Raw genomic sequence first — 14,177 nt, forward strand, 5'->3', positions numbered from 1 at the left:
GCACCATACTAACTCCACTGCATCGTAGTACACTAACTTCACTGCACCACACTAACTCCACTGCACCGCACTAACTCCACTGCACCAACTTCACTGCACCACACGAACTCCTTTGCACCACACTAACTCCACTGCACCAACTTCACTGCACCACACTAACTCCACCATTTTCACTGCACCGCACTAACTCCACTGCACTAACTTCACCAACTCCACTGCACCGCACTAACTCCACTGCACCACACTAACTCCACTGCACCGCACTAACTTCACTGCACCAACTCCACTGCACCGCACTAACTCCACTGCACCACACTAACTTCACTGCACCAACTCCACTGCACCGCACTAACTCCACTGCAACTCTCTTAGAACCCAACATAGAGTTTGGCTGTCCCAATAGGAAAACCCTTTTTGGTTCCAGGTAGAACCCTTTTGGGTTCCATGTAGAATACTTTTCACAGAAGGTTCTACCTAGGACTGCAGAAGAACCCTTTTGGAACCCTTTATGAAAGTGTATTTGTATTTATTATGGAGGCCAATAGAGACAGCAGCTACTCTTCCTGGGGTTTATTATGGATCCCCATTAGTTCCTGTCAAGGCAGCAGCTACTCTTCCTGGGGTTTATTATGGATCCCCATTAGTTCCTGTCAAGGCAGCAGCTACTCTTCCTGGGGTTTATTATGGATCCCCATTAGTTCCTGTCAAGGCAGCAGCTACTCTTCCTGGGGTTTATTATGGATCCCCATTAGTTCCTGCCAAGGCAGCAGCTACTCTTCCTGGGGTTTATTATGGATCCCCATTAGTTCCTGTCAAGGCAGCAGCTACTCTTCCTGGGGTTTATTATGGATCCCCATTAGTTCCTGTCAAGGCAGCAGCTACTCTTCCTGGGGTTTATTATGGATCCCCATTAGTTCCTGTCAAGGCAGCAGCTACTCTTCCTGGGGTTTATTATGGATCCCCATTAGTTCCTGCCAAGGCAGCAGCTACTCTTCCTGGGGTTTATTATGGATCCCCATTAGTTCCTGCCAAGGCAGCAGCTACTCTTCCTGGGGTTAATTATGGATCCCCATTAGTTCCTGCCAAGGCAGCAGCTACTCTTCCTGGGGTTTATTATGGATCCCCATTAGTTCCTGCCAAAGCAGCAGCTACTCTTCCTGGGGTTTATTATGGATCCCCATTAGTTCCTGCCAAAGCAGCAGCTACTCTTCCTGGGGTTTATTATGGATCCCCATTAGTTCCTGCCAAAGCAGCAGCTACTCTTCCTGGGGTTTATTATGGATCCCCATTAGTTCCTGCCAAAGCAGCAGCTACTCTTCCTGGGGTTTATTATGGATCCCCATTAGTTCCTGCCAAAGCAGCAGCTACTCTTCCTGGGGTTTATTATGGATCCCCATTAGTTCCTGCCAAAGCAGCAGCTACTCTTCCTGGGGTTTATTATGGATCCCCATTAGTTCCTGCCAAAGCAGCAGCTACTCTTCCTGGGGTTTATTATGGATCCCCAGTAGTTCCTGCCAAGGCAGCAGCTACTCTTCCTGGGGTTTATTATGGATCCCCATTAGTTACTGCCAAAGCAGCAGCTACTCTTCCTGGGGTTTATTATGGATCACCATTAGTTCCTGCCAAGGCAGCAGCTACTCTTCCTGAGAATTATTATGGATCCCCATTAGTTCCTGTCAAGGCAGCAGCTACTCTTCCTGGGGTTTATTATGGATCCCCATTAGTTCCTGCCAAAGCAGCAGCTACTCTTCCTGGGGTTTATTATGGATCACCATTAGTTCCTGCCAAAGCAGCAGCTACTCTTCCTGGGGTTTATTATGGATCACCATTAGTTCCTGCCAAAGCAGCAGCTACTCTTCCTGTGGTCCAGCAAAATTACGTCAGTTTATATAATAACTGCAGGAGAATACTCAACGTGTTTTGACTCTCTCTTAACAGTGGTCCCTTAGAATTCCCTCACCTGGTGGTCAGCTGGACACTGTCACTCCACTTAGAAGGTAGGCCTTGGCTAGCCACTTCCATGACTGCTTTTTCAAAACCTCTGACTATTCCTTTCCACGGTCTCTGATTGAAGAATACTCTTCAATCTAATCATAATGGCATCATTAAAGGGTAAAAAGCTCTGTGTGTGGGAGTTGGCTAGAGTTGTACGGTACATCCATCCAGCCTATCTATCTGGTGCTTCTGCAGTGCGGGGGAGGCCAGTCAGACCAACCCTTTCATCTCTGTTTTCTTTTGGCTGATGGAGATAAAGAGATCTAGGCATCCTTTATCCTTTAATGTGAGTGCTAGATAGGGAATATGTTGTCTCTAATACAACAGAGCAGTAGCCTCAGTGTTTCCCTGCCAGACAGAGGCGCCCCAGGCTTTGGTGTGAAGATGGGAGGGAGAGATACGAGTGGCCTGTCCATCAACTCAACAGAAAGATTACATCCAAAATGGCACATTGTGTAATGCATTACTTTTGATCAGAGCACTATAGGGTGCTATTTTGGAAGAAGTCATAGACTAGTGTGAAAGACAGGAGAGAAGCATGGCGTTATCCCTGACGAGCACAACAACCACAAGATATATGGTTTCATCAGCCCTGCCCTCAATCACCCAGCCAGCAGGTTAACAATACAGGAGCTAAATCATTTTCACACGTTTGACTTTTAATCTGGGAAACCAGAAACAAATGTGATCTATATCTCACCATTCGATCTTCAACATGATAACATAATCATCCACTCTCTCTCTCTCTCTGTTGACTCCTAAAACACCTCATTTTCCAGACCACAACTTCCAGGTTGTGAGGAAAACCTCTGGACCCATGACTACCCAGAGCCATACATCTACAGCTGGGACATAGAGGTTTCTGTATTATAATACATTTAACATGACACTACATCCCCTGGTAGTCGTGTTAGAGCCCCATTTAACATGACACTACATGCCCTGGTAGTTGTGTTAGAGCCCCATTTACATCCCCTGGTAGTCGTGTTAGAGCCCCATTTACATCCCCTGGTAGTCGTGTTAGAGCCCCATTTACATCCCCTGGTAGTCGTGTTAGAGCCCCATTTACCATGACACTACATCCCCTGGTAGTCGTGTTAGAGCCCCATTTACATCCCCTGGTAGTCGTGTTAGAGCCCCATTTAATATGACACTACATCCCCTGGTAGTCGTGTTAGAGCCCCATTTAACATGACACTACATGCCCTGGTAGTCGTGTTAGAGCCCCATTTACATCCCCTGGTAGTCGTGTTAGAGACCCATTTACATCCCCTGGTAGTCGTGTTAGAGCCCCATTTAATATGACACTACATCCCCTGGTAGTCGTGTTAGAGCCCCATTTAACATGACACTACATCCCCTGGTAGTTGTGTTAGAGCCCCATTTACATCCCCGGGTAGTCGTGTTAGAGCCCCATTTACCATGACACCACATCCCCTGGTAGTCGTGTTAGAGCCCCATTTACATCCCCTGGTAGTCGTGTTAGAGCCCCATTTACATCCCCTGGTAGTCGTGTTAGAGCCCCATTTACATCCCCTGGTAGTCGTGTTAGAGCCCCATTTACATCCCCTGGTAGTCGTGTTAGAGCCCCATTTAACATGACACTACATGCCCTGGTAGTTGTGTTAGAGCCCCATTTAATATGACACTACATCCCCTGGTAGTAGTGTTAGAGCCCCATTTACCATGACACTACATCCCCTGGTAGTTGTGTTAGAGCCCCATTTAACATGACACTACATCCCCTGGTAGTTGTGTTAGAGCCCCATTTACATCCCCTGGTAGTCGTGTTAGAGCCCCATTTAATATGACACTACATCCCCTGGTAGTCGTGTTAGAGCCCCATTTAATATGACACTACATCCCCTGGTAGTCGTGTTAGAGCCCCATTTAATATGACACTACATGCCCTGGTAGTCGTGTTAGAGCCCCATTTACCATGACACTACATCCCCTGGTAGTCGTGTTAGAGCCCCATTTAACATGACACTACATGCCCTGGTAGTTGTGTTAGAGCCCCATTTAATATGACACTACATCTCCTGGTAGTCGTGTTAGAGCCCCATTTACATCCCCTGGTAGTCGTGTTAGAGCCCCATTTACATCCCCTGGTAGTCGTGTTAGAGCCCCATTTACATGACACTACATCCCCTGGTAGTCGTGTTAGAGCCCCATTTACCATGACACTACATGCCCTGGTAGTCGTGTTAGAGCCCCATTTACATCCCCTGGTAGTCGTGTTAGAGCCACATTTAACATGACACTACATGCCCTGGTAGTTGTGTTAGAGTCCCATTTAACATGACACTACATCCCCTGGTAGTTGTGTTAGAGCCCCATTTACATCCCCTGGTAGTCGTGTTAGAGCCCCATTTAACATGACACTACATGCCCTGGTAGTCGTGTTAGAGCCCCATTTACCATGACACTACATCCCCTGGTAGTCGTTTTAGCTCCCATTGGGCAATATTTCAATAGCAGTTCACATCATTTTCTGAATTTTAAACAATGACATGTACAAAATTCCAAATTATCATCATGGAATGTCCAAAAGCCACTAGCATTGCCTCCATTATAAAATGTGGCCCAACTCCAATATAATTGGTTCTGTCAATGCCCATCCGGTTCTACGATGAAACATCCAAACTCACACTACATCAGCACCAGAATCAAATAGGGTAGTTTCAGAGTTATGTTGTGGGTGTCATGTCTTGACTGTTGGCTCTAGGGCCAGTCTGGGCAGGACCTCTGCCTGGCCAAGTGTTCTAATGTCATGTTCTTTGGGCCAGTCTAGGCAGGAGTGCTGCCCGGCCCGGTGTTCTACTGAAGTGTAAAGACTGGTGTAAGGAAGAAAACACAGTGACACCCTGCAATCAGACCATTACCTTGTCACTGGGTCAGGCCTTGTTGGGCAGGAGAGTCGGGACAAAGGGAGTCAGGAATCAGTCCCAGTCATTACCCTGTCAGACAGGACAGGCCCAGCTGCCCCTCCTGTCTCCTCCTACCTCAGAGAGCCAGCTGAGACTGGCCTGTGAGGTATTAGGAGGCAATAGTCAGCTGGGCCTGGGCTGTGAGGTAGTAGGCAGGAGTCAGCTGGGCCTGGGCTGTGAGGTAGTAGGAGGCAGGAGTCAGCTGGGCCTGGGCTGTGAGGTAGGAGGCAGGAGTCAGCTGGGCCTGGGCTGTGAGGTAGGAGTCCGCTGGGCCTGGGCTGTGAGGTAGTAGGAGGCAGGAGTCAGCTGGGCCTGGGCTGTGAGGTAGGAGGAGGCAGGAGTCAGCTGGGCCTGGGCTGTGAGATAGGAGGCAGGAGTCAGCTGGGCCTGGACTGTGAGGTAGTAGGAGGCAGGAGGCAGCTGGGCCTGGGCTGTGAGGTAGGAGTCCGCTGGGCCTGGGCTGTGAGGTAGTAGGAGGCAGGAGTCAGCTGGGCCTGGGCTGTGAGGTAGGAGGAGGCAGGAGTCAGCTGGGCCTGGGCTGTGAGATAGGAGGCAGGAGTCAGCTGGGCCTGGACTGTGAGGTAGTAGGAGGCAGGAGTCAGCTGGGCCTGGGCTGTGAGGTAGGAGGAGGCAGGAGTCAGCTGGGCCTGGGCTGTGAGGTAGTAGGAGGCAGGAGTCCGCTGGGCCTGGCTGTGAGGTAGGAGGCAGGAGTCCGCTGGGCCTGGCTGTGAAGTAGGAGGCAGGAGTCAGCTGGGCCTGGGCTGTGAGGTAGGAGGAGGCAGGAGTCAGCTGGGCCTGGGCTGTGAGGTAGTAGGAGGCAGGAGTCCGCTGGGCCTGGCTGTGAGGTAGGAGGCAGGAGTCCGCTGGGCCTGGCTGTGAAGTAGGAGGCAGGAGTCAGCTGGGCCTGGGCTGTGAGGTAGGAGGAGGCAGGAGTCAGCTGGGCCTGGGCTGTGAGGTAGTAGGAGGCAGGAGTCCGCTGGGCCTGGCTGTGAGGTAGGAGGCAGGAGGCAGCTGGGCCTGGGCTGTGAGGTAGGAGGAGGCAGGAGTCAGCTGGGCCTGGGCTGTGAGGTAGGAGGCAATAGTCAGCTGGGCCTGGGCTGTGAGGTAGGAGGCAATAGTCAACTGGGCCTGGGCTGTGAGGTAGTAGGAGGCAGGAGTCAGCTGGGCCTGGGCTGTGAGGTAGTAGGAGGCAGGAGTCCGCTGGGCCTGGGCTGTGAGCTAGTAGGAGGCAGGAGTCAGCTGGGCCTGGGCTGTGAGGTAGGAGGAGGCAGGAGTCAGCTGGGCCTGGGCTGTGAGGTAGGAATGGTCAGTCCTACTGTTCAGTGGCTTTGTGGATTCCATCTAGTGATGGACCTGTACTGTTGCTGCTCGTTTTATGGCACATCAATTACATACTTACTCATGAGATACAGTGACTTCGGAAAGTATTCAGACCCCTTTACTTTTTCCACATTGTGTTACGTTACAGCCTTATTCTAAAATGCATGAAATGTTCCCCCCCCTCATCAATCTACACACAATACCCCATAATGACAAAGTGAAAACAAGGTTTAGACATTTTTGCCAATGTATTTAATTTTGAAAGGGGAAATATGACATTTACATAAGTATTCAGACCCTTTACTAAGTACTTTGTTGAAGCACCTTTGGCAGCGATTACAGCCTCGAGTCTTCTTGGGTATGACGCTACAAACTTGGCACACCTGTATTTTGGGGAGTTTCCCTCTCTTCTCTGCAGATCCTCTCAAGCTCTGTCAGGTTGGATGGGGAGCTTCGCTGCACAGCTATTTTCAGGTCTCTACAGAGATGTTTGGGCTCTGTCTGGGCCACTCAAGGACATTCAGAGACTTGTCCCAACCCACTCCTGCATTGTCTTGGCTGTGTGCTTAGGGTTGTTGTCCTGTTGGAAGGTGAACCTTCGCCCCAGTCTGAGAACCTGAGAGCTCTGGAGCAGATTTTCATCAAGGATCTCACTGTACTTCGCTCTGTTCATCTTTCCCTTGATCCAGACTAGTCTCCCAGTCCGTGCCGCTGAAAAACACCCCCACAACATGATGCTGCCACCACCATGCTTCACTGTAGAGATGGTGCCAAGTTTCCTCCAGACGTGATTCTTGGCATTCCGTCTGGTCAGGAGTGGCTTCCGTCTGGTCACTCTACCATAGAGGCTAGATTGGTGAAGTGCTGCAGAGATGATTGTCCTTCTGGAAGGTTCTCCCATCTCCACAGAGGAACTCTGGAGCTAAATATCGTGTTCTTGGTCAACTCCCTGACCAAGCACTTCTCCTCCGATTGCCCAGTTTAGCCTGGCGTCGAGTCTTGGTTGTTCCAAACATCTGGTACCCTTCCCCAGATCTGTGACTCGACACAATCCTGTCTCTGAGCTCTACGGACAATTCCTTCGACCTCATGGCTTGGTTTTTGCTCTGACATGAACTGTCAACTGTAGGACCTTATATAGACAGGTGTGTGCCTTTCCAAATCATGCCCAATCAATTGAATTTACCACAGGTTGGACTCCGATCAAGTTGAAGAAACATCTCAAGGATGATCAATGGAAAAAGGATGCACCTGAGCTCAATTTCGAATCTCATAGCAAAGGTCCTGAATACATATGTAAATAAGGTATTTTGTTTTTTTTATTTTTAATAAAATTTGCAAACATTTGTGTGTGGAAAGGGTCAAGGGGTCTGAATACTTTCCGAAGGCCCTGTACTTCTGACAGGTAAGCCTACCTTGCAGTTAACATTTAATTGAGAAGGTTTTGGGGAAAGTGTTTCTGTCAACCCTCAAGATGTTTATCACATCAACTGGCTTCACACGGAGTGATGGACAAATGCACGCAAGACAGACAGGGGAAATATGGTTGGAAATTAATTGGTAGATAGTGTTAGGTTTGGCTTTTTGAGCCAATAGTGTCTAACCAGGGGATAATGTCAATGTTGCGTTGATTAGATAGTAGCTGGGCGCTTGAGGGGTTGATTAGATAGGAGCTGGGATCTTGAGGGGTTGATTAGATAGGAGCTGGGAGCTTGAGGGTTGATTAGATAGGAGCTGGGAGCTTGAGGGTTGATTAGATAGGAGCTGGGAGCTTGAGGGGTTGATTAGATAGGAGCTGGGAGCTTGAGGGTTGATTAGATAGGAGCTCGAGGGGTTGATTAGATAGGAGCTGGGAGTTTGAGAGTTGATTAGATAGGAGCTCGAGGGGTTGATTAGATAGGAGCTGGGAGTTTGAGGGTTGATTAGATAGGAGCTGGGAGTTTGAGGGGTTGATTTTATAGGAGCTGGGAGCTTGAGGGTTGATTAGATAGGAGCTGGGAGCTTGAGGGGTTGATTAGATAGGAGCTGGGAGCTTGAGGGTTGATTAGATAGGAGCTGGGAGCTTGAGGGTTGATTAGATAGGAGCTCGAGGGGTTGATTAGATAGGAGCTGGGAGTTTGAGAGTTGATTAGATAGGAGCTCGAGGGGTTGATTAGATAGGAGCTGGGAGTTTGAGGGTTGATTAGATAGGAGCTGGGAGCTTGAGGGTTGATTAGATAGGAGCTGGGAGCTTGAGGGGTTGATTAGGTAGGAGCTGGGAGCTTGAGGTGTTGATTTGATAGGAGCTGGGAGTTTGAGGGTTGATTAGATAGGAGCTCGAGGGGTTGATTTGATAGGAGCTGGGAGTTTGAGGGGTTGATTTGATAGGAGCTGGGAGTTTGAGGGTTGATTAGATAGGAGCTCGAGGGGTTGATTTGATAGGAGCTGGGAGTTTGAGGGATTGATTAGATAGGAGCTGGGAGCTTGAGGGGTTGATTAGATAGGAGCTGGGAGCTTGAGGGGTTGATTAGATAGGAGCTGGGAGTTTGAGGGTTGATTAGATAGGAGCTGGGAGTTTGAGGGGTTGATTTGATAGGAGCTGGGAGTTTGAGGGTTGATTAGATAGGAGCTGGGAGCTTGAGGGGTTGATTAGATAGGAGCTGGGATCTTGAGGGGTTGATTAGATAGTAGCTGGGAGCTTGAGGGTTGATTAGATAGGAGCTCGAGGGATTGATTAGATAGGAGCTGGGAGTTTGAGGGTTGATTAGATAGGAGCTGGGAGCTTGAGGGTTGATTAGATAGGAGCTCGAGGGGTTGATTAGATAGGAGCTGGGAGTTTGAGGGTTGATTAGATAGGAGCTGGGAGCTTGAGGGTTGATTAGATAGGAGCTGGGAGCTTGAGGGGTTGATTAGATAGGAGCTGGGAGCTCGAGGGGTTGATTAGATAGGAGCTGGGAGCTCGAGGGGTTGATTAGATAGGAGCTGGGAGCTTGAGGGGTTGATTAGATAGGAGCTGGGAGCTTGAGGGGTTGATTAGGTAGGAGCTGGGAGCTTGAGGTGTTGATTTGATAGGAGCTGGGAGTTTGAGGGTTGATTAGATAGGAGCTCGAGGGGTTGATTTGATAGGAGCTGGGAGTTTGAGGGGTTGATTTGATAGGAGCTGGGAGTTTGAGGGTCGATTAGATAGGAGCTCGAGGGGTTGATTTGATAGGAGCTGGGAGTTTGAGGGATTGATTAGATAGGAGCTGGGAGCTTGAGGGGTTGATTAGATAGGAGCTGGGAGCTTGAGGGGTTGATTAGATAGGAGCTGGGATCTTGAGGGGTTGATTAGATAGTAGCTGGGAGCTTGAGGGTTGATTAGATAGGAGCTGGGAGCTTGAGGGTTGATTAGATAGGAGCTGGGAGCTTGAGGGGTTGATTAGATATGAGCTGGGAGCTTGAGGGTTGATTAGATAGGAGCTGGGATCTTGAGGGGTTGATTAGATAGTAGCTGGGAGCTTGAGGGTTGATTAGATAGGAGCTCGAGGGATTGATTAGATAGGAGCTGGGAGTTTGAGGGTTGATTAGATAGGAGCTGGGAGCTTGAGGGTTGATTAGATAGGAGCTCGAGGGGTTGATTAGATAGGAGCTGGGAGTTTGAGGGTTGATTAGATAGGAGCTGGGAGCTTGAGGGTTGATTAGATAGGAGCTGGGAGCTTGAGGGGTTGATTAGATAGGAGCTGGGAGCTCGAGGGGTTGATTAGATAGGAGCTGGGAGCTCGAGGGGTTGATTAGATAGGAGCTGGGAGCTTGAGGGGTTGATTAGATAGGAGCTGGGAGCTTGAGGGGTTGATTAGGTAGGAGCTGGGAGCTTGAGGGTTGATTAGATAGGAGCTCGAGGGGTTGATTTGATAGGAGCTGGGAGTTTGAGGGGTTGATTTGATAGGAGCTGGGAGTTTGAGGGTCGATTAGATAGGAGCTCGAGGGGTTGATTTGATAGGAGCTGGGAGTTTGAGGGATTGATTAGATAGGAGCTGGGAGCTTGAGGGGTTGATTAGATAGGAGCTGGGAGCTTGAGGGGTTGATTAGATAGGAGCTGGGATCTTGAGGGGTTGATTAGATAGTAGCTGGGAGCTTGAGGGTTGATTAGATAGGAGCTGGGAGCTTGAGGGTTGATTAGATAGGAGCTGGGAGCTTGAGGGGTTGATTAGATATGAGCTGGGAGCTTGAGGGTTGATTAGATAGGAGCTGGGAGCTCGAAGGGTTGATTAGATAGGAGCTGGGAGCTTGAGGGGTTGATTAGATAGGAGCTGGGAGCTTGAGGGGTTGATTAGATAGGAGCTGGGAGCTCGAGGGGTTGATTAGATAGGAGCTGGGAGCTTGAGGGGTTGATTAGATAGGAGCTGGGAGCTTGAGGGTTGATTAGATAGGAGCTCGAGGGGTTGATTAGATAGGAGCTGGGAGCTTGAGGGTTGATTAGATAGGAGCTGGGAGCTTGAGGGTTGATTAGATAGGAGCTCGAGGGGTTGATTAGATAGGAGCTGGGAGCTTGAGGGATTGATTAGATAGGAGCTGGGAGCTTGAGGGGTCTAATAATTGTGAGATTTGTTTATGACAGTTTGCGGAGGAACGTGAAAATTGCATGACCTTTCAGAATTGGTGGACCAGCTTCTCATAAGTGTTCTGGTAGCTCACCATCAACCTGTTGGAGACCCCTGCCCTACGGTGTCTCTCTGTGTGGTTTTGTTTGTGTTGCTGCTGACGGTAGTTGTTGCTGCTGATGGGAGTTGTTGATGTTGTTGGGAGTTGTTGATGTTGTTGGGAGTTGCTGCTGCTGATGGGAGTTGCTGCTGCTGATGGGAGTTGCTGCTGCTGATGGGAGTTGTTGCTGCTGATGGGAGTTGCTGCTGCTGATGGGAGTTGCTGCTGCTGATGGGAGTTGTTGCTGCTGATGGGAGTTGCTGCTGCTGATGGGAGTTGTTGCTGCTGATGGGAGTTGCTGCTGCTGATGGGAGTTGTTGCTGCTGATGGGAGTTGCTGCTGCTGATGGGAGTTGCTGCTGCTGATGGGAGTTGCTGCTGTTGATGGGAGTTGCTGCTGCTGATGGGAGTTGCTGCTGCTGATGGGAGTTGTTGCTGCTGATGGGAGTTGCTGTTGCTGATGGGAGTTGTTGATGCTGATGGGAGTTGCTGCTGCTGATGGGAGTTGTTGCTGCTGATGGGAGTTGCTGCTGCTGATGGGAGTTGCTGCTGCTGATGGGAGTTGTTGCTGTTGATGGGAGTTGTTGCTGCTGATGGGAGTTGCTGCTGCTGATGGGAGTTGTTGCTGCTGATGGGAGTTGCTGTTGCTGATGGGAGTTGTTGATGCTGATGGGAGTTGTTGATGCTGATGGGAGTTGTTGCTGCTGATGGGAGTTGTTGCTGTTGATGGGAGTTGTTGCTGCTGATGGGAGTTGCTGTTGCTGATGGGAGTTGTTGATGCTGATGGGAGTTGTTGATGCTGATGGGAGTTGTTGCTGTTGATGGGAGTTGTTGTTGTTGATGGGAGTTGTTGCTGTTGATGGGAGTTGTTGCTGTTGATGGGAGTTGTTGCTGTTGATGGGAGTTGTTGTTGTTGATGGGAGTTGTTCTTGGATAAATAATCATCACAAACAGGCCTTCATTCTTAGAGGAATATCCTCATATATATTTTCAAATCATTTGATGAAGAATCTATTTATCCATGGTCCTAGACGACGGCCATATTCTTCTGCCAGTCGTTCTAACAGAAATATATGATGCAAAATGAGACGGAGTCTTTGTAACTTTGTGTCACGGTTACAGACTATCAAACCCCTTTGAGAGACACAGCAAACGACGCCGCAGCCTAAATCATCTTTATCTACACCACATTCAAACACCCAACGGTCTGTATAAATAGTAATATCTTCAACGTGTTCTTTTTTTGAGGCCAAAAACCAAAAAAGTACCACCCAGAAGCGAAAAGCTTTATTCCCCACATCGATGTCATTACTCTAGCCTCAAGACAGTTTTCAATAGTTGAATCAACGAGGGGATTTTTGGAAGGATGGTCATGGGAGAATACCCTAAAACAGAAGAGCCATTTGTGTGTCTGTCAGTCACATGTTGACAGTATTAATAAAGATATCTTCTATTACATTCACAAGTTCTCACAAACACTTTTATTATTTATTTACTATTCCAATGAGTCACAGCACCTCTATGTAGCCATATTGCAGAGTGAATGGCATTCTGGGCAGTAACACGCTAAACATATTCCTTTGGAGAAAACAATATAAAGTGCTTGAGAGAGAGAGAAAGAGAGAGACAGAGAGAGACAGAGAGAGAGAGAGAGGAGAGAGAGAGAGAGATACAGAGAGAGAGGGAGAGAGAGAGAGAGAGAGAGGTGACAACGGAACGAAACAGGTCATTTGAGTCAAATGGTTTTTGTGGGTTCATCATACCCATGGAAACAGCCAGAGATGGAGCCATCAGTCATCTGCCGTCTCCATGCTTACCAGCTAGTCTAAATTGTCACTGTAGTCTCCTGTAACTTCCTGGTTATGACAACTTCCTGTCCTGGTGACATGTTGGGTGAAATGGAAGCGGTAGGTTAGATCCAGACAGAGGTTCCCTTTATAGTGCACTACTTTTGACCAGGCCTCATAGAACTTTGACTCTAAAGTAGTGCGCGCTATAGGGAATAGGATGCCATTTGGGACCTACATAGACGATGTGATGTCGTTGTTATTAGAGACCCAGGGACTTGCGGACGATCTGTTGGGCCAGGCTGTAAAACTGGTCTCGGTCCTCACGCCACATCTTGGAAGCATCAACGTTCGCTCCACTCTCATCATTGGGCTCTGGAGGGAAAAAGGTAGAGGAGAGAATGACTTATTTACACTCAATTGGACATACTAGTGGCAAATACCAAACACCAAATTAAAACAACAGCGCCAACATTAGGTTTCAAGTATGTCAATTTATATTGAGTGAAGTGTTCTGAGGTTGAGATGGCTACAGTACGTAGAGAAAACTGCTCGGACTGTCATCTGGAGCAAAGAAACAACAGGAAGAGACCAGGGGCTATAGCTCTATTCCCATTGTTCCTAAAGGGTTCTGTCTGCCCGCCCGCCCGTAGCCCCGCCCGCCCGCAGCCCTGCCCGCCCACAGCCCTGCCCACCCGTAGCCCCGCCGGCCCACAGCTCTGCCCACCCGTAGCCCTGCCCGCCCGCCCGTAGCCCTGCCCGCCCGCTCACAGCCCTGCCCACCCGCAGCCCTGCCCGCCCGTAGCCCTGCCCGCCCGTAGCCCTGCCCGCCCGTAGCCCTGCCCGCCCGCAGCCCTGCCCGTCCGTAGCCCTGCCCACCCACCCGCAGCCCTGCCCGCCCGTAGCCCTGCCCACCCACAGCCCTGCCCACCCGTAGCCCTGCCCGCCCACCCACAGCCCTGCCCACCCGTAGCCCTGCCCGCCCGTAGCCCTGCCCGCCCGCTCACAGCCCTGCCCACCCGCAGCCCTGCCCGCCCGTAGCCCTGCCCGCCCGCTCACAGCCCTGCCCACCCGCAGCCCTGCCCGCCCGTAGCCCTGCCCGCCCGCTCACAGCCCTGCCCACCCGCAGCCCTGCCCGCCCGCCCGCAGCCCTGCCCGCCCGCCCACCCACAGCCCTGCCCACCCGTAGCCCCGCCCGCCCACAGCTCTGCCCACCCGTAGCCCCGCCCGCCCACAGCTCTGCCCACCCGTAGCCCCGCCCGCCCACAGCTCTGCCCGCCCGTAGCCCTGCCCGCCCACAGCCCTGCCCGCCAGCCTGTCACCACCCTCATTATGTCTCAGGCAGTGGTCTTTGTGTGGTGACGTGATACCAGACAGCAGAATAAGAAAGTATCCTCTAGGTTGCATTTCTAAATTCACTCTGGAGTGTCAGCGCCCTCTGTGACGTTCTTAATTGCACAGTGTTGTCAACCTTTCTGTTGGTAAAT

General features: G+C 50.3%; 2 protein-coding genes across 3 annotated transcripts in view; both read right to left on the reverse strand.

The window, feature by feature from the left end:
* Window positions 1-5,034: 5,034 nt before the first annotated feature.
* Window positions 5,035-11,848, reverse strand: LOC139380161 (uncharacterized). Its single transcript, XM_071122605.1, has 4 exons — window positions 10,928-11,848; window positions 5,869-6,143; window positions 5,352-5,615; window positions 5,035-5,242 (listed from the first exon to the last, which is right to left on the reverse strand). The coding sequence occupies exons 1-4, from the start codon at window positions 11,846-11,848 to the stop codon at window positions 5,035-5,037; spliced, it is 1,668 nt and encodes a 555-aa protein (XP_070978706.1).
* A 293-nt stretch (window positions 11,849-12,141) lies between these two features.
* Window positions 12,142-14,177, reverse strand: part of LOC139381003 (ubiquitin-conjugating enzyme E2G 2 (UBC7 homolog, yeast)) — a 21,457-nt gene continuing 19,421 nt past the window's right edge. Inside the window, exons 6-7 of one of the 2 annotated variants that reach the window (XM_071124229.1) lie at window positions 12,929-13,065; window positions 12,362-12,781 (exon numbers count right to left, since the gene is read on the reverse strand). In XM_071124229.1, coding sequence (XP_070980330.1) covers window positions 12,953-13,065 — 113 coding nt within the window. In that variant the 3' untranslated portion in view covers window positions 12,362-12,781; window positions 12,929-12,952. Of the gene's footprint in view, window positions 13,066-14,177 lie in introns of both variants that reach the window. The other variant, XM_071124228.1, reaches the window with a different exon arrangement.

The sequence above is a fragment of the Oncorhynchus clarkii genome, chromosome 22 (genome assembly GCF_045791955.1).
Source record: "Oncorhynchus clarkii lewisi isolate Uvic-CL-2024 chromosome 22, UVic_Ocla_1.0, whole genome shotgun sequence".
Classification (NCBI taxonomy): Eukaryota; Metazoa; Chordata; class Actinopteri; order Salmoniformes; family Salmonidae; genus Oncorhynchus; species Oncorhynchus clarkii.

Coding starts and splice junctions, on each gene's coding strand:
- LOC139380161 (XM_071122605.1), bottom strand. CDS start 11,848: ATGATTATTTATCCAAGAACAACTCCCATCAACAACAACAACTCCCAT. Junction 6,144..10,927: donor AAACCACACAGAGAGACACC/GTAGGGCAGGGG, acceptor GCCTCCTACTAG/CTCACAGCCCAGGCCCAGCG. Junction 5,243..5,351: donor ACTCCTACCTCACAGCCCAG/GCCCAGCTGCCT, acceptor CCTACCTCACAG/CCCAGGCCCAGCTGACTCCT.